At 45.4% G+C, this 24328-nt stretch overlaps 2 protein-coding genes, 1 long non-coding RNA gene and 1 pseudogene across 3 annotated transcripts; 3 read left to right on the forward strand and 1 right to left on the reverse strand.

Moving 5' to 3' along the window:
• The first annotated feature begins 5153 nt into the window (after nucleotides 1–5153).
• LOC120652416 (receptor kinase-like protein Xa21) lies at nucleotides 5154–6738 on the forward strand. Its single transcript, XM_039930233.1, has 2 exons — nucleotides 5154–6003; nucleotides 6335–6738. The coding sequence occupies exons 1-2, from the start codon at nucleotides 5154–5156 to the stop codon at nucleotides 6736–6738; spliced, it is 1254 nt and encodes a 417-aa protein (XP_039786167.1).
• A 400-nt stretch (nucleotides 6739–7138) lies between these two features.
• On the reverse strand, nucleotides 7139–8507 carry LOC120690862. Its single transcript, XR_005682001.1, has 2 exons — nucleotides 8249–8507; nucleotides 7139–7308 (listed from the first exon to the last, which is right to left on the reverse strand). It is a non-coding gene; the product is annotated as an uncharacterized LOC120690862 (long non-coding RNA).
• A 2906-nt stretch (nucleotides 8508–11413) lies between these two features.
• On the forward strand, nucleotides 11414–12781 carry LOC120652425 (annotated as a pseudogene).
• An 8452-nt stretch (nucleotides 12782–21233) lies between these two features.
• On the forward strand, nucleotides 21234–23018 carry LOC120690905 (putative receptor-like protein kinase At3g47110; the record flags this gene model as incomplete). Its single annotated transcript, XM_039973837.1, has 1 exon — nucleotides 21234–23018. A coding segment is annotated over one exon (1527 nt), but the record flags the coding sequence as incomplete, so codon positions are not given.
• Nucleotides 23019–24328: the final 1310 nt, after the last annotated feature.

Consider the following 24328-nt stretch of genomic DNA (forward strand, 5'->3'; position numbering starts at 1 on the left):
TGCATAGCATCTGTTCAGTGGGAATTTCAGCTTCAGGGGGAGCTTTAGGTCTTTTTAGGCTTGATGTGTGCATGTGCCAACAAGGGGGAGGATTTTGAGAGAAGTGATCGAACAAGGGGGGAGACTTGTTTGATTTTTGAAAAACTTGTTGTGCACAGGGCTTTGAGAGTGCATCATTTTGGGAGAGTTGCACTTGTGAGAGGGAAAAACTTTGCTTGTGGAGTTTCTGCTTTGGTTTTGGCTCCTGGTTTTCCTCGTTTTCCCTCTGCTTCTTGCATGACTGCGTCGAGCGTTACCTCTGTCTTTGAGGAGTAATGTTTTGGCTTTTGATCGATTGCGTCGAGCCGTTGCCCTTGTCTTAGAGAATCGATCTGTGCTTGAGTAAGTGACTATTCTTGACTTTCAGAGCTTTTCTGTCACTTGCTTGAGTTCTTCGCTTTCTTGTTTCTCTTTTTATCACTTCTCTGCTTTCAGGTGGTGTGTTGACATTGCACTCATCAAGGGGGAGATTGAGGAATGTGAGTACTCTATCCTGCCTGTGATGAGTGAATTGTCAACCGTGCGGTGTGATCGTGCGCTTGGTCTTTGGATTGCAGGTACACGGGCGTCGAGTGTCGACGGGGAGCTGCCGTGGAGGTGCTGGGGCCGATGGACCGTGCGGTGGACGGCGGTGAAGGGCAGCCGGGACCGGAGCTCGGACCGGGCGGCAGCTGTGGCGTCCACTCCTGGATCGAGGGCGCAAGCGGCGACGGAAGGCGGGTTTCTTGGTTTGCGCCACAAAACCAAGGAGGCGGACGGCAGTTGAAGACGCCAAGTCGTGGAGGCACGGGCGTCGGTCTCGGGACCAGGGTTTCCATTCCCGACCGGACCGGCCTAACCGCCGGGCTCCGGTACCGGTTTACCGGTCCGGTTAGGCCGGATACCGGTCGGAACCAGACAAAACGAAATTTGAATTTGAATTCTACAGTTAAACCGGTACGAACCGGTATTCCGGTAGTATAGTCCGGTATACCGGCTGGTTTAGTCGGTATACCGGTGTTTTCGGCATCACGGTTTTAAACGGTGAACCGACCGGTTACACCGGTATACCGGCCGGTTTGGCCGGTATACCGGTAGTTTAGAGTATTTTTCCGCCGCTTGAAAAATTGATCCCCGGTGTGAAATAAAAGGAAATTTCGACATGAGCTATGCACATTTTAATGTAAATGACCCTACCAAAGCAATGAGTTATAATCATATAGTAATAGGGTGTATACAAATACGGAGTCATACACCTATACACATGAAATGAAAGTTCAACGTAGGAATGGGAAGACCCCCATTTGAGATGCGGTTTGGTATTCGGCGGTGGACATCAAAGCGATACCTCGCACTCTAAGCAGCTCAGCCTTGTAGTGTTGCCAAGTTTGGCCCGTCCACGCCGATGTTGTCTGCCATTCCTGAACTAACATAGTGTAAAAATGGGGGTCTTCCCATTCGTACACCCATCTCGTCGGTGGCTGCATGCTGATGTCAGGAATGGGATAGTGAAAAGAGTGCCTCGAATCGCTGTAGGAGGAAGAAGAGTTCTGTGGACTGTCATAGTCCGTCGGTCCACCTGTTCTCCTCTGCGATTGCGGTGCTCCATGGTCGGTGTCCTGAGTAGCATGTGTGAACTGAGTTTCCCCTGCAATCAACCATATTTCATAATTAGTAGTCAATAGTCAGAAATATGTGTGTATTTATATGTGCAATATATAACTGTGAAACGAACACCATAAGCATGACCACTACCACCAGCAGCAGCATCAGCACCACTACCACCACCACCAGCATCAGGCTCAGCACCGTCACCATCATCACCATCATCGGCCGAGCTGCTATCCTCGGACTCCTGATACGGAGGACTACGCTCACCTTCGCCATCATCAGTCTCGGTGTCGCTGCTCACTGGTTTTGCTGTTCCTTTGCCTTTTCGACGCTTCGAGTCACCCTTCTTAGGCCCCTTGTGCAACTTTCTCTTCCCTAGGTGAGTGTCACCTATATTTTGACGTGCCCAATCACTGATGGAATCATTCCCCGTAGCCTCACATAGATCTGACACGTTTATTTGATCTCTGACAATATGGGACGGGAGAGGGATGTCGCCGTCATCATCATCCTCGTCCAGTGGGTGATGCGATACCTTCACCCGCAACCATATGAAAATCATAAGATACAAAAATGTAAGCTTATAGGTATCATTGCAATGAAAGAAAACTTACCCCACTTCTGTGTCTCCCTGACCGCGCTGATAAAGTATGGACTGTCAGCCTGTCTTCCAGGTACTCCTGCAATATGGAAAAACTTTGACCAAGCTTTACCAATAGCTTCCTTTGCGTTCTTACCCTTCTGCGTCCAGGAGCCTGTATCAATCCTTGTTTGTGTCATTCCTCTTCTCCCACCAGCTGCCAAGTTATAGTCCTCCACCACATGACTCTCCCTCTGTGAAGTGGACTTTCGAAACATTCTCTGCATAACATTCCCCCTCGTAGAACCACTACCCCCTCCACGCTCATATGCACCTCCTCTCTGTTCCACCCCCCGTCGGAACTCTGCTTCCGCTCTCGATAGATCCATGGCACGCTGCACCTGAGCCTCCTCATCTTCTTCATCACCGGGATAGTTTCCCTCTGCTGCAGTCTTCTCCCGTCTCAACCTCTCTCGGGCCCGGTCAGCAGTTGCCTTCTTTGCCCTATCCAACTCACGCTGAAAGAAGTCCCGCACATCAGGTGGCACATTCCTGCAATGGATCACCTCTGCCCCGCGCCCAGCCAAATGTTGTTTCAATCTAGTCGCACCACCACCTCCTTTCTGCGTACGACAATAGTTACATCGCCATCCGGGATAAAGATTTTCACCGTGTTCCCATACAACATCTCTGCTTGCCATTGTCTATCTGCATACATGCACAACAAAAATATATCATCTAATATTCTTACTCCTACCTAAGTTATAGTGTCAAAAATCATCTAATACACCTAAATTAAATCTAGCTAAAACCTACTACATAGTGCAAAAAATCATGTAATATAAATAAATCTTTCGTAAATTCTAAATATACCTAAGTCATACACCTAAATCCTAAAACAAAACATCTAAATACACCTAAATCCTAGGAAAAAAAAACTAACCTGACCGCGGCTTACCGACGCTAATTGGCGGTTTACCGCCTCCCCAGGCCGGTAAGCCGGCCTCCCCGGGCGGCAAACCGGACGGGACCGGTAGATCTGCTACCGGTCCGGCTTACCGGTAGGGGAGACCGGTTAGCCGGGATCTGAGGGCGGCTAGCCGGCGAAGGGTGGCGGTTGGCGACTTCTGGCGGCGGACTGGACTCACTGAGGGGGGAGCGGATGAGGGAGACGCGAGTGAGCCTTCTGGTTCTCGGACGCCTGCTTAAATGAACGCTGCAACGCGATGGGCCCTTAATGGGCCGCGGCTTTTTTTTTTCTTTTTTTATTTAACTTATAAATTCCGCAAACCATACTAAATGAACGAATTTTGGAGAAAATTTGACACCATTAGATTCATTGCACCTTGAAGTATTTTTAGGAATTTTTTGGGAATTTTTCATTTTTTTGAATTCAAATTTAAATTTTGAATTTGGACCGGTTTCATACCGGACCGAACCGGTACCGGGCCGGACCGGTTTAACTGGTAACCGGTCAAACCGGACCGGTTACCGACAGTTCGGTTAACCCTGCTCGGGACTGACGGAGGCGACGGGCGTCGAAGGCGTCTAGGGCCTCGCTGCGGGCGAGGAGGTGACGTGCGTCGGGCGGCGTCTAGGGCCGTCAGAAGGCCGAGGCGGGAACGGCGTCTAGGGCCACGGTGTGGAGGCAGGAATCTTCCCGCGCGTGAGGTTTTGGCGGTTTTCTCAAAACCGGCCACCTACCCGGGTTTCGCGGACCCTCCAAAACCGCGGACTGGATCTTCATCAAGACGGCGGCATCGCGGAGAAGACTTCGTTTCGAAGAAAGAACCTCGGCCGTCGGATGAGATCGTGTACAGGGGTGCTGCAGGCCAACCGGTCCCTGGCACCGGTCTGACCGGTCTAACCAACCGGTCTGACCGGTCCAGCGTACCGGTCTGACCGGTCCCGCGGGTATAAATACCCCTTCACTTGTGTTAGGTTAATTGCGGCTTTTGTAATCTGTTCGTGGACTCTTCTGTTCTCCAGGCCGCCGCCCCTGTGTCTCCCTCCCTCTGTTCCTCTCTTTAGAGTAGGTTTTGATTATGGATTTGTGAGACTTTGTATTGGATTTGATTGGGAAAGGAGGCCCCATCCTCCTTGTGCCCTCTGGGCTTTTGAATCAATCCAATTCCATAGTTTTTGTGCCCTTGTGTGAAGGATTTCTATTTCGTTTTAGGTGCACATGATTGCTAGGATTCTACGAGCTCTTTGTTGTGATTCTTGTGCTTCTAGCCTCGTTCCAAACCTTCTGGAATCGCTGGCTCTTCATAATTGGAGTTCTTGAGTTTTTGAGAAAACCCCAATCCCTCTTGATCTCTCCTCGAATTCTCAAGATTGGTTGATCTTTAGGACGAGATATCTTAGTGATATGTTCACGGGGTAGGGGAGAAGCTATCCCCCAAGTTTCATCGGTTTTCGTGGTCATTTGGTTGGGATTCATCGTTTGAATCCAAGTTTTCGGGGGTTTTCTGGGTGCCACCGGTCAGACCGGTAGGCAAGACCGGTCTGCTAGTTTTTGAACAGCCGAGACCGGTCAGACCGGTCCAGCGCACCGATCAGACCGGTCCATAGAGGTCAGTTTTGCAGTTTTCCTAATTCGCTTCCGATTTGCTTCGTGGGTTCGCTCGCTCGTTCGAGGCCTTTTTGTGTTGGTTTAGCTTTTCCATAGCTATTCCAAACTCTGCTCAGAACGCTTGAGGGCTTAGGTGATTTTGGGACATAGGCCGACGATTTGAATTTCGAAGAAATTTTGATCGGCTCCCATTCACCCCCCTCTGGTCGCCGGCTTCGGTCCCTCAGCTAGGAAATCTAAAGGGACTCTTGATGCTTGATCTTTCTTACAATAATTTGTCTGGGACCATCCCTGAAATCCTCGGCAGTTTGAGAGGTCTTTCTTCCTTGAATCTCTCATTCAATAACTTTCAAGGTGGAGTCCCAACAGATGGGGTATTTCAAAATTCAGCTGCAATCTTTGATCACCGGAAATGATGGCCTCTGCAGTGGTATCCCTCAATTGAAATTGCGACCGTGCTCCAACCACACCAACAAGAAGCCATCTTGGAAACTTACCATAGCAGTCTTCACGAGCAGTGCATTTCTCTTTGTTGCATTAGTATTTGCATTATGCAAGTTCCATCAAAAGAGTGGGAAGATAAAAGCAGACCTACAAATACCAGTCATAAGTGACAAATATATGAGGGTCTCTTATGCTGAATTGTCCCATGCAACAAATGGTTTCAGTTCGGAGAACCTCATTGGTGCAGGGAGGTTTGGCTCAGTCTACAAAGGACGAATACGAGACAATGGCAATCACATGGTCGTTGCCATTAAGGTTCTCAACCTCACACAACGCGGCGCATCTCAAAGTTTTGTGGCAGAATGCGAGACTTTACGATGTGTTCGACATCGAAATCTAGTGCAGATATTGACGGTCTGCTCAAGTATTGATTCTCTGGGCCAGGAGTTTAAGGCTATTGTGTATGAATTCCTACCAAATGGAAATTTAGATCAACGGCTGCACCAACATATCATAGAAGATGGTGAACAAAAGACACTAGATCTGCTTGCAAGGTTATGCATTGCAATCGATGTGGCATCCTCACTAGATTATCTGCACCAACATAGGCCAACACCGATTATCCATTGTGATCTTAAGCTAAGCAACATTCTCCTGGACAATGACATGGTTGCTCATGTTGGAGATTTCGGACTTGCAAGGTTTCTGCATCAAGAAACAGATAAATCTAGTGGATGGGCATCAATGAGAGGATCAATTGGTTATGCAGCTCCAGGTGTGCTTCTTTTCTACTTTATTCTTTTCTCGTATACTCCTATGACCAATATGCTTGCTACAATCAAAGTTTAAGGCTTTCTTAGTTTTACAATCAGGTATGTACAGCTCAACAGAATTCAATCCTCAAGAGATATGCAACATGTCCAAATTATAAACTATACAATTAAGAACTGTGCCTTTTCCGTGTGTGGGTGTAGAGGCTGGAATGTTTTCTTTTATCTAAAAAAGAACTGTGCTTTGAAACTAGTATATAGTATAAATAATCAATATATCTGCATATCTAAAGGTTTTGTTTTGTTTAAGAAACAACTGACTCTGGTTGGTTTCAGAGTATGGACTGGGCAACGAAGTCTCCACCCATGGTGATGTCTATAGCTATGGCATTCTATTGCTGGAGATGTTCTCTGGGAAAAGACCAACAGACAGTGAGTTTGGAGAATCCATTGGACTCCGCAAGTATGTTCAGATGGCACTGCCAGACAGAGTGAGGATTATTATAGACCAACAGCTACTACCAGAGACAAGGGGTGGGGAAGAAGGCACCTTGAACTCCGGCAGCATCAGAGATATGAGAATTGCCTGTGTTACTTCAATTTTGCAGGTTGGGATTTCCTGCTCAGAGGAGGCACCGATGGACCGCCCATCGATCAGTGATGCTCTAAAAGAACTGCAAGCAGTTAGAGATAAGTTTCACATGCACTTTTCTGGCGAAGGAGCATCATCATTCCGCTGAAGCACTCGAAGGACTTTATTCCAGATAAGAGACGCTTCGTAAGAGCTTGTTCGTACTAGTACTGCCAAGGCAATAAAGCGCTATGGTTGTCATTTGTCAAAATCTCGGTTCTGCCGCTTGATTTTATGACTATGATCCGATTTTGATGACATGATTCGACGATGACTCTCGTCAAGAGAATCCATGTTTCTATAATTTTCATGCTAATGATTATACATTGCTATGCTGGTGCCTCTGCCACTCTTTGCTTTTTTAGATTAAGGGAGAATCCCGGTACTGAACATTCACTTCCACGACCACAATAGAATACATCCGGCCACAAAGCCAGAAGCTTATATGAGTATTTAGACTCCGAACCTTCAACCAAAGAATACAAAAGACAAGAAAATAAGACATAAGAAAGAAAACGAAAGACTAAGCTTTGAGCTTCTTCTATGTTATTCCTTCGACCTTGCTTTGGTCCTCGAGTAGAAATAAAAATCCCACATCAATTGTCCTCTTAGAAACCTTTGAAGAAGGAACGACGTCGACGTCGCTCCTGTGCCTTCCCGTCACCCTGTGATCCAAAGACTGCACTAGAAACCGCATTGAGTCGATCAATACCACGCCAACAGATCAGACACTGGTGTTGCCAAAGCCGACCGTGGTGATGCAATCAAGGACTGAAATTATTCCTGCACGTTGAGATTCTCACGGTAATGCCAACAAGAAAAAAAAAATACCATGACACCATCGTCACCGGCACGAGCTAAGCTTTCGCCCGAGAACCTGCACATCACAAGCAAAAAACGGTGACCGGCGACCCCGACAGCTCCACCAGAGAGGCCAGAGGGCAAAGTCACCGCTGCCATGAACTGCCACGCGTCCACACTGCTCCGGCTCGCCACCGCCCCCACCACCATGGGCGCCGCCCCCTGCCCAGAGGGCACTGGATCCGGCCGCTAGGGCCGAGGATCCCTTGCCCCCAACCGGCGCCGTGGTCGCCACTGCGGCTGCCGTTCCCGTACTGGGGCGCCGAATCCGGTCACCCAGGCGCCGGAACCAGCCCAGGCCGGTGCCGTCGTCGCCACCACGCTGAGGAAGCGAGGACGGAGAAGACCGTGGCCACCACCTCACGCTGGAAGAGCTTTGGCCGGCGCTGCCGCAGCCCTAGGAGCGCCCCCGTTGAGCCCCACGGACTCGCACGAGGCCGCGCCCCGCCGGTCCGGCCCGCCCACGCCGCCAAATCCGCCGAGAGGAAGGGAGCCCCGCCGCCACCATCTCTGCAAGCGGCGCGGCACTTGCCGGCGGCCCACTCCGGCTGCGGCGCGACTAAGAGAGAAAGAAGGAGCAGACAGCGGCTAGGGTTTGATCGCCGCCCGAGTCGCCCGCGTGGGGAGCGACTCGGGGAGCTGTGAAGTTCGCCAGGGTTCTGTTTAAATCTTTGCTATGCTGGGCGCTGTCTAGAACCGATTTTGCTAATGTAACCGGAGCTACGCTGGGAAGGGAAGGGAAGGAGAGAATCGTTTACCTCCTGCGCGGACTCCGCTCAACGCGGGGAGTATAGCAGAACCTGCCGCCGTGCGCGAAGACGGCGAGGGCCAGGAAGGGGCCGTCGCCGGTGGCGGCGGCGGCTGTGCGGGCAAAGCAGGATAGGTTGCGGCACCGAAGAATCCGCAGAGGCGAACCCGCGGCGGGGGAACGGGGAGCTGAGCCGGGAGCGGCGGCTCGAGGAGTTCGCCGGCGTGAGCAATCCGCACCGGGACGGATGCGGAAGCAGGCTTGGGCCGGCTTAGGCTTCTTGGGCCAGGCTCTAGTTGGGCCCGTTGCATTCTCCTTTGGTAGATTCTTATGGCGCAGAAGCAGGGCTTTTTTTATTTTTATAATTATTTTTATGTTTTTTCAAAAATATTGCATGAATAAGAAAATTTGTGAAACTATCTATAAAATTTTGCAAATTGATCCTGACGCCAGGTGGGGGGCGTCAGGGGTCTGGTGCCAGGACACTGGGCGCCAGACCCCTAACGTCCCCTAGATGGCTCCACGTGTCTAGTTTCGCAAATTTCCTTATTCATATAATATTTCCGAAAAAAATATAAATTTAATTATAAAAATAAAAAAGCCGAGAAGCAGCCAATCTGCCTACTGGCGGGAAGCAAAGCGGCCAGAGTAGGCAGCGGGGGCCATCCATACGAATGGATCCTTCGACGTCACAGGCTAGTTATATGCTACGCATCCGACGAGCTAATTAGTTCAAAAACTAACTAATTTATTATCATTAAGGAAGTATGCGAGAATATAGTGAACTTGTAAAGAAAACACACTACTCACCCTAACTCAATTAAATCTGAGCCTGATTTTCAACCTCAGGTCGTAAAACTTAACTGCTCAGATTACAATACAACTCTCAGTTCTCGATTGATACGTAACCCGTAGAAGTTTTTTTTATATAAAACAGAAAGGAGAGTTCCCTATTGATTATATATTAAAAGAAGAGTAACAGAGTACAAATTCAGGAAAGTTCATGAGACAAAAAAAAAGGAAAAAATAAGAAAGATTACAAAAATGCTTCTAGCCATTCAATCATAACTTATTTGTTTCTTGTCTTTGACCCGCAAAAGATTAATCATACTAAAGCCGTACAGCTTCAAGTCAAACCAGTATTTTAGTTTCAAATTGTCCCCGAAACATAACTATGACTAATACATTTTGTTACCGAAAATTAATAAAGGTAATAAAAGTGCGAAGTACTCTTCATGAAGAGACATCGCAATTTGACGTGGATAACCCGCGACCAGTCGCGGAAAGGGCATAGCGCGCGACCCCTCCTCCCTTTTAGACACAGCGCACGCCTCTCATCTCGTACTAATGAATATCACTTTCAAACTACAGTGAGATTACCTCCCTCCTAGCTGACGTGGCGCCATATAGGGCAGCTGACGTGGTGTCACGTTAGCCAAAACCACCTGTGAAACCACTCAAGGAGCAAAAGTAACCGGTTTGAAAAGATGAGGGGGCAAAAAAATCCGGTTTTTCGGATCAGGGTGGAAACTCAAACTCACCAAAGAGTTGAGGGAGGTCAAATGGATTTCTTCCATTTTCTTTTTGGTATAATAAGTCTTTGAAAGCCCATCATAAACTAGTCCATGAGGCCGTAATTACGATCATAGGGAAGTCTTCCAACCTGTAATCTAACCTTCTGAGTTAAAAGTGTTGCAAGTATATTTGCCAGAAGAATTGATGTCAACAACTGAGATTCTTTAGTTTGTTTAAGCTGCAGATTGCTATCCGAATATTTCTATTGCATATCGAATTCTCTTAATTATTCCAGTTATAGTAGAATCAACCAAAACAGGTTTCTTTAAATTGAAATTGTTTAAGATCAATTATGTTATTACAAGAAAGATTGAATGGCTTGGCACGTGTTTCATTGAGAAGGAAATTTTGGATAACATTAATCTTAATGACATTAATCTTGATACAGTTATTAAAGATTTTGCATCAAGAAATGTCCGAAGGCAGTTTTTTACAAGGCACTGAAGTATTGTATTTTTATTTGTGGTAATCATAATGGCTTTTGATTTTAGTTTTTTGTTACTCTGCTGTTATGTTTTATGAGCTAGCTATACATATATTCCAAAGTAATCTTTATCATTCGTACTATATACTATATATAATTTGATACTAAAAATTAATTCAATGGATCTTTATCTTCTACAGAGCCAGCCCTGGAACGAAGGCATAGGCAGGAGTGTCACGTAGCAGTTGAAGCTCACCATACATGGATAAAGAAGGTTTGGAGGTGGAGATTGAGTTGGAGGTAAAAGATATAACTGGCTCGATGGATTTTTATTTGATAGAAGATTGAGCAACATTTCCTTTGTGAAACTCACATATCTACCAAAAGCATCTTCAAATAAAATTGAATGCATGAAAGTTAAAAGATGTAACTAAGGTTTTGAATGGTTGACTCAAAACAACCCTAACTCCTTAATATGTGACTGAGGGAGCATGCATGTTTCGAATGAATTACAGATGATTTAATACAATAAATTTGTTACTTCATTTGTTCCAGAATGTCACTTTTTAGTCTTTTTAACTTTTCTGACGTGACCAAGCTCATAGAAATAATGTACACCAACATCTACATCAAACTAGTTTTATTTTTTTTCTCTCAAGAATGTATTTATCTAATATTATAGATATTAATACATCTTATATAAGTTTGGTTTCTTTGCAAAAAAATGCTTGGTTAAAGTTAAAGAATTTTGACCTAGGAAAAGAGGTAAACTACATATCGACCTGCTTTTTCACGTATGGAGTATCATTGTTCTCATGGAGCACTCCAAAAATTTTGGAGCGGAGTAGCTAGGCCTGCATGGAAGGAATTGCCTCGGTAAGGATAGCTGCCCAGGACAAAAACCCAAGCAAAATAGAACCTGGCTGCCACAACTTTGCGTTATCAGCTGCATGCAGTGACTACACAAATTGTCTTCCTCGCAGTCGAACTGTCGAAGCAACCTGCATGCCGAGGAATGCTGTCTACATGCATGCCCGAATGAGTGAGTGGATGACCGGGGACGGGATGGCGGCGGCGGCAGCGGCGGACGCGGTGCTGGTTCGGACGGCGCGGCGCTGCGGCGGGTGATACGGGCGCGAGGACGCCGCCGTGGAGGCGCTGCTGCAGTGGCAGAAGATGGGCGACCTGCTCATCGCGGCGTCGCTCCTGTCCATCCCGCTGGAGCTCCTCTACTTCGCCGTGGAGGGCGCCGCCTCGCTTCGCCCCGAGCAGCGGCTCGCCGTCGACGCCATCGCCCGGGCAAGCGCCCTCTCCTCGACGCTGGCGGACCACGTCATGGAGACGCTGTCGACGACGGCGGCGGCAGGCAGCCATGACCCGCCGCCGCCGCCGTCTAGTCTCATTGGTGGCTAGGAGGCCGTTCGACCTCCGCTCGCTGGTCACGGATGCCGCCAGCGTCGGCGGATGCTTAGCCCGCTGCCGGGGCCTCGGCTTCTCGCAGCAGCTGGAGGCCAGCTCTCTTCCGGAGTGGGTGGTCCGCGACGACAAGAGAGTCTTCCACCTCCTGCTGCACATGGTGGGAGCTCTGCTGAGCCGATGCCACGGCCATGTCGCCGGCGGCATCCTGTCATTTTCCGTCTGCAGCTTCAGTAACATCGTCGGCGACGATCAGGATCGGATCCCGGTGCCGGAGCGAGCAAAATTCTCCGGTGGCAACCAAGTGTTTGTCAAGTTCCAAGTTGGGCTCACCAGGTCACCGGAGAGCGATCCCGGGAGCTCACCTGCAGCTCGCCAGCCGCCGCCTGGCCTCGCCCCCAACTCCGGTGACGCCGCCGGCGTGCGGTTGAGCACAGCTATGTGCAAAAGGATTGCGCAGGTATTAATTTCAGTTCGGGATTAATTCAGTTGACTGTTGATCCTAAAATTTTAAATTTTCCAAAAAAAATTCAGATGATGAATGGCAACATGTGGTGGGCACCCGAGTCCGAAGGCCTTGGAGAAACCATGACGCTCCTCCTGCGGTTCCAGCTGCAGCAGCCGCTCAATCCCGGTTCAGGCACGTACCGGATCGGAGCCTCGGTCAGGACGGTTCCTCACCACCGCCACCACCACTTCGACGGCCTGAGGATCCTGCTCGCGGACGGCGACGCCACGAGCATGGAGGTGACCCGGAAGCTCCTCGAGCGGCTCGGCTGCGACGTGGTGCAGGTGCCGTCGGCGGCGGACTGCCTGAGCTTGCTGGGGCGGAGCGCCGCCGAGCCGCCGTTCCAGATGGTGGTCCTCGACATCGACGCGCGCGGAGCCGGCGCGGCATGGCGGATGGGTTCGAGGTGGCCCTCAGGATCCGGGAGCTCAGCAACGCCTGCTGGCTGCTGGTCCTCGTCGCCGTGGCGGCCAGCGGCGTCGACGACGGCGTGCGCGACATGTGCCGGTGGGCGGGGGTGAACGGGCTGATCCAGAAGCCCGTCACGCTCCCGGAGCTCGGAGCTCAGCTGCAGAGTGTCCTACAGAGCAACTGATCCGACGGTGCTGATGTGTTGGGTACTTGGGTCGCATGGCATACATGGCTCCTCTTTTTTCGTAAAAACAAAATAAAGATCATGTAGTAATGGACACGCATGATCATTTGCTCGTGTTCTTAGCGTGAGATTTCAGAATTTGGGTCTAAATTCAAAGCCTTTCAGAATTTGACCCCTATCATAGTGACATGTGGAGTCAACCTGAGTCATTGACATGTGGGTCAGGGGGTCAAATTCTGAAAGACTTGCGAATTGAGATGCAATTTCTGAAATTTCTCATTCTTAGCATAACTAATAGGGTGGCCCACACAATTGCATGGCTAGTATCAAGAATTCAATTATGCACCATGTTTACATCGTTAGGATGTTTATGACCGACTTGTGTCAATGTGTTTTATGGTACCACACTACCATCCCTCTTCTTGTGCCACCAGCATGCCTGCTTCTTTATAGACATGAAATTCCCTTGCTCTGTTCTCCATCTGTTTAGGCACGGTTGTTGTTCCATATAGATCTTAGTTTAAACGTTTTGAGAATTTGGTTGCGATCCAGACTTACCCCCTACAACATGAACATAGCATGGCCAAGCAGGGGCAGTTATTTACAACGCAGCTGGAAGCACACATGTCGTAGAAGACCGACGCACACGAGCTCGCCCCCACCCCGCCCTCCTCCGTCTCCGGCGGCTTCTCCCCCTCCCCCACCCACGCCTCGCCACAGCCGTCACCCTCTGTCTTCATCCTCGGCGGTATTTAGGGGTGGTAAAGGGCCTAACATTTTGAACTAAAAAATTTAAGGGTCGGATCCTAAAAAGACCAGGCTCTAATCTTATATAATTTTAAACTAAAAAATTTAAGGATCTTGTTGGGCTGTGAAGAAACCACTAAGGCCATGGCCCGTTACCACCCCTAGCAGTGTTCGTCACAACACCCCTGCCTCCTACACAGCTCATAGTCGGTAGCACTTGCTACCTCACTGCCCTGCTCACAAACCATCACCACCCCCGGTAGCGTCTTTTTTATTTTTATATTTTTCAAAAACATTTTTTACAGAAATATATTTTCAATTTCACAATTTACAGTTTTATACCCCTACCGCCCGGCAGGGACTTATATATAAATAAAAAAATTTATTTGCGCGGAGGCCCTTGGCGGGAGCCTGCCGCCCCCTGCCGGGTGGCAGGCCCCCTGCTGGGGGGCGGCAGGCTCCCCCATATTGTATAAAAGGCTTCTCCCCCCTCCCCCCTCATTTGTTTCCCACGACATCCAGAGAGTGGGAGGGAGAGAGGAGGGGTGAGGGAGGGAGTTGTAACGGCGAAGCCCTACCGGATTTTGGATCCTAACCGCAGGTAATAAATATTTCTCAACTTTCTCGATCTAAATTTTTTGTATATTTAATTCTATAATTAGTGTATGCAGCAGTAATGATATTTTAACGATTTAGGTAATGTTTTTAATATAATTTAGGTAGAATTAAGATTAGTTTTTAGAAAAACCAATTAGGTTTACCAACCAATTTTGTGGTATTGATTAGTTGTTTAATACGAGAAAAAATTTCGAGAAATAGTCAGAAATTGTAGAAAATATTAGAAAAGTATATGAAATATTCAGATAAATTGTAGAAAATGCAGAAAAATTTATAAAATATTAGAAAAATATATTTATAAAAATATATTGTAAAAAATTGTAGGAAATGCACGAAAATGTTATAAAAGTTTATGAAAATTTAAGATAAATTGTAGAAAATGCATAAAATGTTAGAAAATGTTGGAAAAATATATTTATAAAAATATATTGTACAAAAATTGTAGGAAATGCAAGACAATGTTAGAAAAGTTTATGAAAATTTAAGATAAATTGTAGAAAAATGCAGAAAAATTGTAGAAAATGCAGAAAACTTATATTTTTTTTGTGTTAGGTATGGCCGAAGATATGCCAGCTCTACTTGACGGAGTCATAGACTCGTCGCACCGGTCCTTCCTTGCAGTGGTTCAGCGCGTGAAACTTAACGTGCTGCATCCACGTCCACCAGCGGAGTTTATTCCTGTTGACCCACGATGGGTGCCCAGGTGATATGTCGTCGGATTATGTTTCTAAGAATAAATGTACTTACCTTTGATCGTTCTATTTTTCAGGTTGAATGAGGCTGGTCTTCTTACTATAGGTCGTCTTGCTGAGAGTGGTTTAGTAAAGCTGGACAGGTCCCTACTGACGGCTCTGGTTGATAGATGGAGGCCTGAGACAAACACCTTCCACCTCCCTTGTGGGGAGATGACACCGACCCTACAGGACGTTGCGATGCTGCTGGGTCTTCCTATCAGTGGGGATGCCGTAGGGCCTCGTGTCGTCCCGCCTACGTGATTGGACGATCTAGAAGAGCGTTTTGCAAATATTTACATCGCGATTGATGTAGAAGAGCACCCAAAAGCAACAGGGCCTGCCAAGGCATGGATCCTGCAGTTCCAGGTACATACCTTGTTTTGTTACGATTAATGTTAGAGTTATGCTTTTGACTAGTGCAGTTATGGTTTTATTTTATAATTGATCTCGTACTCATAAATGTTCATCTTTTCTATGCAGCCCGACAATTTGGCACATGATGCTGATGAGGATAGCGTCACTCGATCCCTTGAGGCATACCTGTTGTAGTTGTTTGGATACATAATGTTCAACAACTCACACGGGGTCTATGTGGATTGGGTGCTTGTGCCTTACGCACAGGAGATCGCAGAGGCAGCTGTGGAGGAAATGCCTCAATACAGTTGGGGTTCAGCGGTACTTGCAAGGCATCGGTGCAAAATAAGCACAATGCAATTCTTACAGGATGTCCGATTCTGCTATAGCTTTGGTCGTACGAGAGGATAGCAATTGGTCACCCGCTTGTCGACCACTCACCGTATGAGCTGGATATGTACGGTGACACCGAGGACGATAGGCCCACCATGGGGACTCTCTGGTACGCTCGTCAGGTACGAAAATGACTGCTACTCGTACTATTCTGTTGGCAATTCTGTTGCTTTATTTCACCCTCTTTGTATTTCTTATTTGTACATATTATTATTAATTTTGTGCAGAAGAGGTGGGCCCACATACAGTCTCGTCGGGCCTATCCTGAATTTGTGGCTGAGTTTGATCGGTTGACACCTGAAGACGTCGTGTGGGAGCCCTACTCCGAGTTGGCTATAAACACTCGTGCACCGATCGGGATATCTTCGGTTTGCTTTCAGGACCAGGCCTTTTGGATGACAACTACAGCGTTGGTGTACGACGTTTACATTGAGGCTCACTGCCCGGACAGAGTCAGGAGACAGTTCGGTCAAAGGCAGATGTATCCTGTGCCGTTAGTATTGGATCGGGTCGAACGCCATGACCACAGGTAACAATTCATATACTATTTCAGTGACTATGCATTGTATAGTTAACTAATCATATTTGACTATATTGTTTTCAATATTTAATTTATCGAGGACTGGGCAACCCTTCTCCAACATGTGGGTGAAAAGGGTGCAGCCTTGGGTCGATGACTGGGACCAGGCAGAGGATAACGTGGCGCTTGCGACCCCTGCACACACGGAGGCTTCGTACAGGGCGTACTTGAGCTGATACCAGCCTCAGACTCGTTGCCGCTTGATATATGCTGACATACAACCACAGCCGCATGTTGCGACAGCACAGGATGGCTACGCACGACATAGGGATGAGGCATTAGCTGGGGCGGTGAGTCAAAGTTATCATCGCTTTTTAAATACTTTGGATTACAGTGTTAATGTCTTTCTTTTTCTTGCTTGCAGTTTGAAATGTGCAAGTTGATGGATGTAGATGCCAGGGCGAATTTGATGAGGATTCGAGCGGGATCTATGATGGATAGGAATGAGCAAGAGTCGGCCTGGACCCGAGTTTCACAAAGAGCCCATTCCATGCTTGAAGCCTTTGGTAGCCGGACATCGTACGATGACTCGTACGGTTCGTCTCAAGCCTCGACCTCGTTTCCTTGTGGTCCCACACAACAGCAGTCTTCCCAAGCACCTTATTGGTCTCAACAGCATTATTCAGGTACGTGAGGATACTTACTAACTTCCTACTTTGAAGCCAACAATTAATTCTCAGTCCATACAGGTGATGCACACCCACCTTATCAACCTCACGGAGGGACTCAGTTTAGTACCATGGCACCAGCTGCAGGGATGTCATTTCAACCAACACAGGCACCACCACGACCTTTCGGTAGACATATAGTCAATATCTTAATTTCAATTAATTGTGGTATGAAGTCTAATTCCTTTTGTATTTACATATAGAATCACAACAGTTATATGATGCTGGACCTTCTTCGTATTACCCTACGGCGACAGCAGAAGGAACGCAAGGTAAATATCTAATCTGTAGCCCGAATTTATCATGTGCTTCTTATTTCTATGAATATTTTAAATAATTTGAACGGTTTACAGGATCGCACCACCAGCTTCCTGATGTGGGTCATTCTTCGTATCCACCACCACCAGGTACGTATGATGAATATGTACCCAAATATATGATTTATAAGACGATGATTAAGATATCTTAATTGCTACTGTATAGGGCCTACACAGGATACCTTTGAGGCGAACTTCGAAGATTGGAGTCGGTTATTTTCTACACCTAACCAGCAGGCCGATCCTACCTTCCAGACACCTATGGCCACCGGACGTCCAGGTAGAGACGTAGGGCCTCCAGAGCGGCACACCTACTCTACAGACCACATCCACGCTCAGCGTAAAAGAGGTCGACATGGCCGGGGTGGCCGGGGTGGTTAAGAGGTGCTTCTAGCTGTTTCCGTATTTTTGTTATGGACATGTCGTCATGTTATACTTATTTCGTTCTCATACATCACCTATTTCGTTCTCATTTGCGTATGTGTATGAATTGCTAACTTATACTTTTCATATTCATATACTTTACTAATGCTTTTTATTTGTATCCAAAATATCTAAAACCACATCTAATGGCCCATTTTGCGGGGAGGGGGAGCCTGCCGCCCGGCAAGGGGGCGGCAGGCTCCTGCCAAGGACCTCCGCGCAAATAATTTTTTTTATTTACATATAAGTCCCTGCCGCCTCCCTACCGGGCGGGCCCCCTGCCGCCCCCCTACCGGGCGGTAGGGGTATAAAACTGTAAATTGTGAAATTAAAAATATATTTCTGTAAAAAATATTTTTGAAAAATATAAAAATAAAAAAGACGCCCCCGGTACGTCGCCGTTCAAGATCCCTCCTAAGGCCGGGAGACCCACCGGAGAAGCCCCGCCCAGCAACGGCCCAGCGGCGGCCTGTCAGGAATACAACGGTGAGCGGCACTTCCTTTTTGCGATGGCTCAGCTTTGCTAGAGATTAGAAAATTGACTATAAACATGGATATTCCATTTCTAGAAAACCGTGGGTTGAAATGATACCATCTCTAATGGCGATTTTTCAAGAAAACCTCCATTGGAAATCCATTTCTACTGTCAGGTTTCAGCAGTAGTGTGTTGCTTCTGGCCGTTTGGTGTTCGCACTAAAAATCAAGCTGAATTGTAGGAAAATCATTTATACATAATACTGAAAAGACGACCTTAAAAATAGTCCAATGGAGAAATTAGTTTTAATAATACCCCTTAGTTGACATTTATAAACTTAGATTTAGAGCTATCTCTAAGAGTTGGAGGTGGCCTTACTTGTGCAGCTAACTTTTTTGTGGGGCCACAGTTACCCATAAAGATCGTCATTTGATAGGACGGTTGGAAGATGTTAAAATCTATTATTTATTGATGATGTGGCTTAACATGTGGGCTTGATTTGTCATAAAGCTTGCTGGAGAGGGAGATATGATCTGTATTGTATATAGTTTGGCCTCTTTGTGTCTTTTTGAATGAATTAAACTATTTAAGTACAACTTATCATGTCACATGGAAAATGTTGAATGTGTCTCTGTAAATAATTAATTAAAAATTTCAGAGTCTTGCATCAAGGCAATTAATTTTTTTGAGCAATTGAGAGACAAATGTTTATAATTGTGATTAATTATATGGAATAGAGATAAAACAAAAATGCTCACGAGAAAGGAAAAATAGCACTAAACCTGTATGCAAGAAAACAAAAGAAATCTCTGGTAATGTGAAACTCCCACTTGGAATAGTTGCACTACGTTTTCATCCCCCAGCTGAAAAAAACTTAAACGAAAAGAAATCAGAAAAAAATAGAGCGGCTAACAAGTTGACTTTTGATAAACAATGTATCTCACACATTCTTCCCGTAGAAAGCCATCTCAGTTTTTTCAATCGCCAGCATCGAACAAAGTCAGCAGCTACGCCTCGAAGCAATTCTTGCTAGCCTGTCTATGTCTTGCCGTCAAGGGAGACCAGTGTCAGTTCATTTTGGTCCTGCATATTCATTCAAATTCCATGTCCGAATGAAGGACACACAGAACACAATCTTACTATTACTAATTGGATACTCCTTTTGAAGCCTTTGAACGAAGCCACCTAGGATCCTAGATGAACAGTCCAGGTGAAGCCACCTAGGATTCTAGATGGACAGTTTAAAAAAATAGAGAAATCCTATAAATTCTCACAAAAATCAGAAACATCCGGCCATCAATTCAGCAACTCTAATCATAATAGCCATTGGATTTGTTATCTTTTTCTAATAAATTACTCACATTTATAATTATAAAATATATTAAAGTAACCCCTAAATATGTATCTAAATTACCCACCTCTGCTATTATAAAAGTAATCTAAAGTAACCCCCTAATCTTCATGTAAATTACCCACTTATGTCATTATAAAATAATATTGAATAACCCTAAAATTTTCATATATATATTATCTAATGATAACATAATAAAAAGTTAAAATAAACCCCAAATATGAATCAAAATTATATTATTACAATAAAATCTTAAAGCGCATCAATATAAAATTTTAAGTGAACATTTCTATCATTATTAATATATTATTTATATTATTATTTATATAAAAATACTAACTATAATGTGTTTGTCACCATATATTCATGTATAAGAGAAGAGATAAAAATATAATTTTTTATGTTGTTTACATAACTCAAACAAAGTGTTCAATTAAACACATCAAATATATATATGGACGTGTGATGCAAAGTGAAAAAATTATTAGTAACTAAACCTACCGCATTTATTACAATTACATAGTGATAAATATATATCTTTGCAGTACTAAATTAGAATATTTAATTAGTTGAAGAGAGTATGTGATAGATAATTATTAGATATCTCTAACTAACCCGTGCGGGAGCACGGATTGATAGACTAGTACATGCAAATTGGAGATGCGTTGCAAATGGCTGCTTCGACAATCGATTACCTATCAATTCTGCTTTTCCCGTACAGGAGACCTACTGAACAAGTTGAATGTCTTTCTTCTGCACTACAAAATCATGTCCCATTCATTGAACAAAATGTCAATGACGACACCTGAAGGCCACCAGTTACCATTATCAGCATATCTCCAGGCTCCAGCGTCCAGAAATGCAACTGCATAAAACTAAAGTATGGGTGCTGAGTGTTAGCGCCATTTATAGTGAAACTTATGTAAATTATCTGATAGTGCAAATATTTATTTTTTGAAAAAAAGAAAAAAATGGACAAATAAGCTTGCCAACATCAATAAGGGTTTATCGAGAATGAAAATCAGCAAAAAAAAAAAAAGAATGATGCATGTCCTGTTTATGCACACGTTATGGTCCAGTCATGGAAGCGAAGTTATACCAGAACAAAATATCAATATGCTTGTTTACAAAAGAGCAAACTCTTCTATCTAAGTATATAGCAGAATAATTTGAATCATCAAAGCTTATGTAGGATCAGATCCACGCAGCAAAAGCACTGGTGGAAAGATTGAATAATTAGCATCATCCCAAAAGAATGGGAAATAAAAGGTAATGCAGACTCGTGAAACTTCATGCTTAGCTCATCCATGAGTCACTGGTAAATGCAATTTAAGATGTAAAAGTGTGCCACAATTGAGGAAATTGTTTTCTGAACATAAATATAGCAACTAAAATAGACGAGTGTCCAGTGCTTTCACATCACGCATGCAGTAAACTGCAGTCGGCAGGCCTTTGCATCAATTGCTTTGCATGCGCGTCAATTGACCACTTGTCACGGTTCCAAAATTCTTCCCCAACTTGCCCAACAGCAACCAGGGTTGACACAAAGATTGGTCCCTGGTTGATTGGCTGCTATGTTAGTGCAAAGATCAACTTGGATAGACACACCGTAGTACAACAATTGAACCTAGATCGGCCTCCCTCTCTATATAACCAGAAGAAACACCGCATCACTTCTCCCATCTGAAGCCTGAATACGGTAACACACAAGTCTCGCTCTATTCCTACCTGAAACCAAACCAACCAGACAGCTTACAGGGCAGCAATAATGAAACCCACGGTGGCGTTGCCATTGTTTTTGACTTTCCTTCTCGTTGTATGCTGTTCAGCGGGGGCCACCTCAGTGCTGCCATCCCTGCCTGATAGTCACAAAGCTTCTACAAGCAGCGCAACCGACTGTGTCGTGCTCGTCTTTCAGGGTACACATAAAGAGTGATCCATCAAGGGCATTGGCATCTTGGGGCAACCAGTCCATTCCTGTATGCCAGTGGCGCGGCGTGGCGTGCGGCCTGAGGGGCCTGCACCATGGCCGGGTCGTAGCACTGGATCTCCCTGGGCTCAACCTTCTTGGCACCATCACGCCTAAACTCGGTAACCTTACCTACTTGAGACGGCTCCATTTGCCACAAAATCGCTTGTTTGGTACCCTGCCACCAGAACTCAGTGACCTTCTTAATCTTCGGCATCTAGATATCAGTGAGAACTCCATTGGAGGGCAGATTCCACCGTCACTAGCTAACTGCAGGCTCCTCGAGACAATGGAGCTCCACAGCAACAGGTTGCAACTGGAGATACCACACCAACTCGGCTCCCTGAAAAATCTCCAGGTACTGAGACTTGGCTATAACACTCTCATAGGAAGCATTCCTTCGACGATCGGCAATCTCGTGAATCTTGAACTTCTTGATGTTGGAGCAAACAACCTCACAGGACAGATACCGTTAGAGATCGGTAAACTCAGAGGCCTTCAATGGCTGAATCTAAAATTAAATCAATTCGTGGGCTCCATTCCTAGTACAGTTGGAAACCTCTCGGCATTGACCCATCTAAACATGTTTTCAAACAAACTAACAGGAGGCTTCCCACCATTGCAAAGCCTCTTATCTCTCAATTACCTTGTACTGGGAGAGAACAACCTCACAGGAATAGTCCCTTCTTGGCTGGGAAACCTCTCCTCACTAAAGATAATAGATATTCAGAGAAATAGTTTAGTCGGGCACATCCTAGAATCACTAGAAAACCTCAAGTTGCTCACAATGCTTTCTCTCTCATTCAACAAACTTGTAAGATGCATACCGAATTCCCTTGGAAACCTCCATACCCTCATTGAAGTTGATATAGACAACAATGAATTAGAAGGCTCTGTTGCCCCTTCAGTATTTAACATCTCCTCCCTTGAAATTTTCAACGTACAGTCCAACCACCTAAATGGTTCTTTTCCACATGACTTGGGCAGCAAGCTCCCAAAACTTGAACTATTTCTAGTTGATGATAATCGATTTCATGGTGAGATCCCACCAGCATTATGCAATAACTCTGCGATTCAGTGTATTCAAATGTGTCAAAACTTCTTATCAGGGATGATTCCCCATTGTTTTGGAATTCAACAGAAAAATTTGTTGGTGCTGAACTTGGCACAGAACCAACTTGAAGGTACAAATAATTCTGATTCGAGTTTCTTGTCAAGTCTTACCAACTGTAGTCATTTGAAGTTGTTAGATGTGAGTCGAAACAAGCTAAATGGTCAGCTACCAGATCTGATAGGCAATCTTTCCAGGAATCTGTTTTATCTTAATGTAGAGATGAACCGTATGGAAAGATACCAGAAAGCATTGGGAACTTGATTGGCTTGAACGCGCTTGGCATGGACAGTAATCTCTTTGAAACAAATATTCCATTATCAATTGGCAATCTCAAGAAGTTGAATGTACTAGCACTATCTGATAACAAACTGTAAGGTTCGATCCCAGTAACTCTTGGCAATTTAACAGTGCTTTCGAGACTTGGTCTGGATGGCAATGCCCTCAGTGGAGCCATACCTTCAAGTCTAAGCTGTTGTCCTTTAGAAATCTTGTACCTTTCACACAACAGACTCACTGGTCCAATACCCAAAGAACTATTTCTCATTTCTACCTTATCTGATTCCCTGCTCTTAGATCATAATTTGCTAACTGGACCTATAGCTTCAGAAGTAGGTAACCTCAGAAATATTGAGGAACTTGATTTCTCCAGTAACAATATATCTGGAGAGATCCCTCTCCCCATTGGTAACTGTCAGAGCTTACAATATCTCTCTATATCTGGGAACTTCCTTCAGGGTGTAATTCCATCATCGGTAGGGCAACTAAATGGTCTCTTAAAGCTTGATCTTTCCCATAACAATTTATCTGGAAGAATCCCAGATTTCCTTGGAAATATGAGAGCCCTTACCAATTTGAATATCTCATTCAACAACTTTGAGGGTGAGGTTCCAAAGGATGGAATATTTCTCAACACAACAGCTATCTCAATTGTGGGCAACAATGGCCTGTGTGGAGGTATTCCTGAATTGAAGTTGCCACTCTGCTCCAGTCATCCCACCAATATGAATTCTCGAAAGGAAGCCATGCTGACCACCAGTGTTGCCGGAATACTATTCCTCACTTCAGTGGTCATGTTTTTGCAATATTACATTGGAGAAGTAGACCAAGACGAGAAGAACCATGTGAATCACAACTCGGTGAGCAACATTTGAGAGTGTCTTATGCTGAATTAGTCAATGCAACAAATGATTTCTCATCTGAGAACCTTGTTGGAGTACGGAGCTTTGGTTCAGTGTATAAGGGAAGAATGATGAACCATGATCAACAGTTAGTTGTTGCTGTAAAGGTTTTCAACCTACAAAGGCGAGGGGCATTCAAAAGTTTTGATGCAGAATGTGACACTCTGAGGTATGTTAGGCATCGGAACCTTTTGAAAGTCTTGACAGTCTGCTCAAGCACTGACTTTTGAGGTGATGACTTCAAGGCTCTGATATATGAGTTTCTGCCAATTGGAAACCTGCATGAATGGCTGCACCTGCATCCGGAGAGGAAAGGTGAAAGGAAGGTGCTAGACCTTGTTCAAAGGATAAGCATTGCCATCGATGTGGCCTCTGCAATTGATTATCTGCACCACCACAATCCATTTCCCATTATTCATTGTGATCTCAAACCAACTAATGTTCTCATCGACAATAATATGGTAGCTCAGGTAGGAGATTTTGGCCTTGCAAGGTTTCTACATGAAGATTCCAGTGACTTCTTAGAGCAGTCAACAAGTTGGGCTGCTATGAGAAGGACTATTGGCTATGCTGCTCCAGGTTTGCTCCTTATCTTTATTTTATGGTTGTTTCCATTCAGAATATTATTACATACTTGTTTTATTGTTTATG

This window comes from Panicum virgatum, chromosome 1K (genome assembly GCF_016808335.1).
Source record: "Panicum virgatum strain AP13 chromosome 1K, P.virgatum_v5, whole genome shotgun sequence".
NCBI classification, from domain to species: Eukaryota; Viridiplantae; Streptophyta; class Magnoliopsida; order Poales; family Poaceae; genus Panicum; species Panicum virgatum.

Excerpts from the sequence above, each read along its gene's own strand:
- LOC120652416 (XM_039930233.1), top strand. The coding sequence starts at position 5,154 with ATGGGGTATTTCAAAATTCAGCTGCAATCTTTGATCACCGGAAATGAT. Across the intron at positions 6,004-6,334 it reads AATTGGTTATGCAGCTCCAG|AGTATGGACTGGGCAACGAA; the intron begins GTGTGCTTCTTT and ends GGTTGGTTTCAG.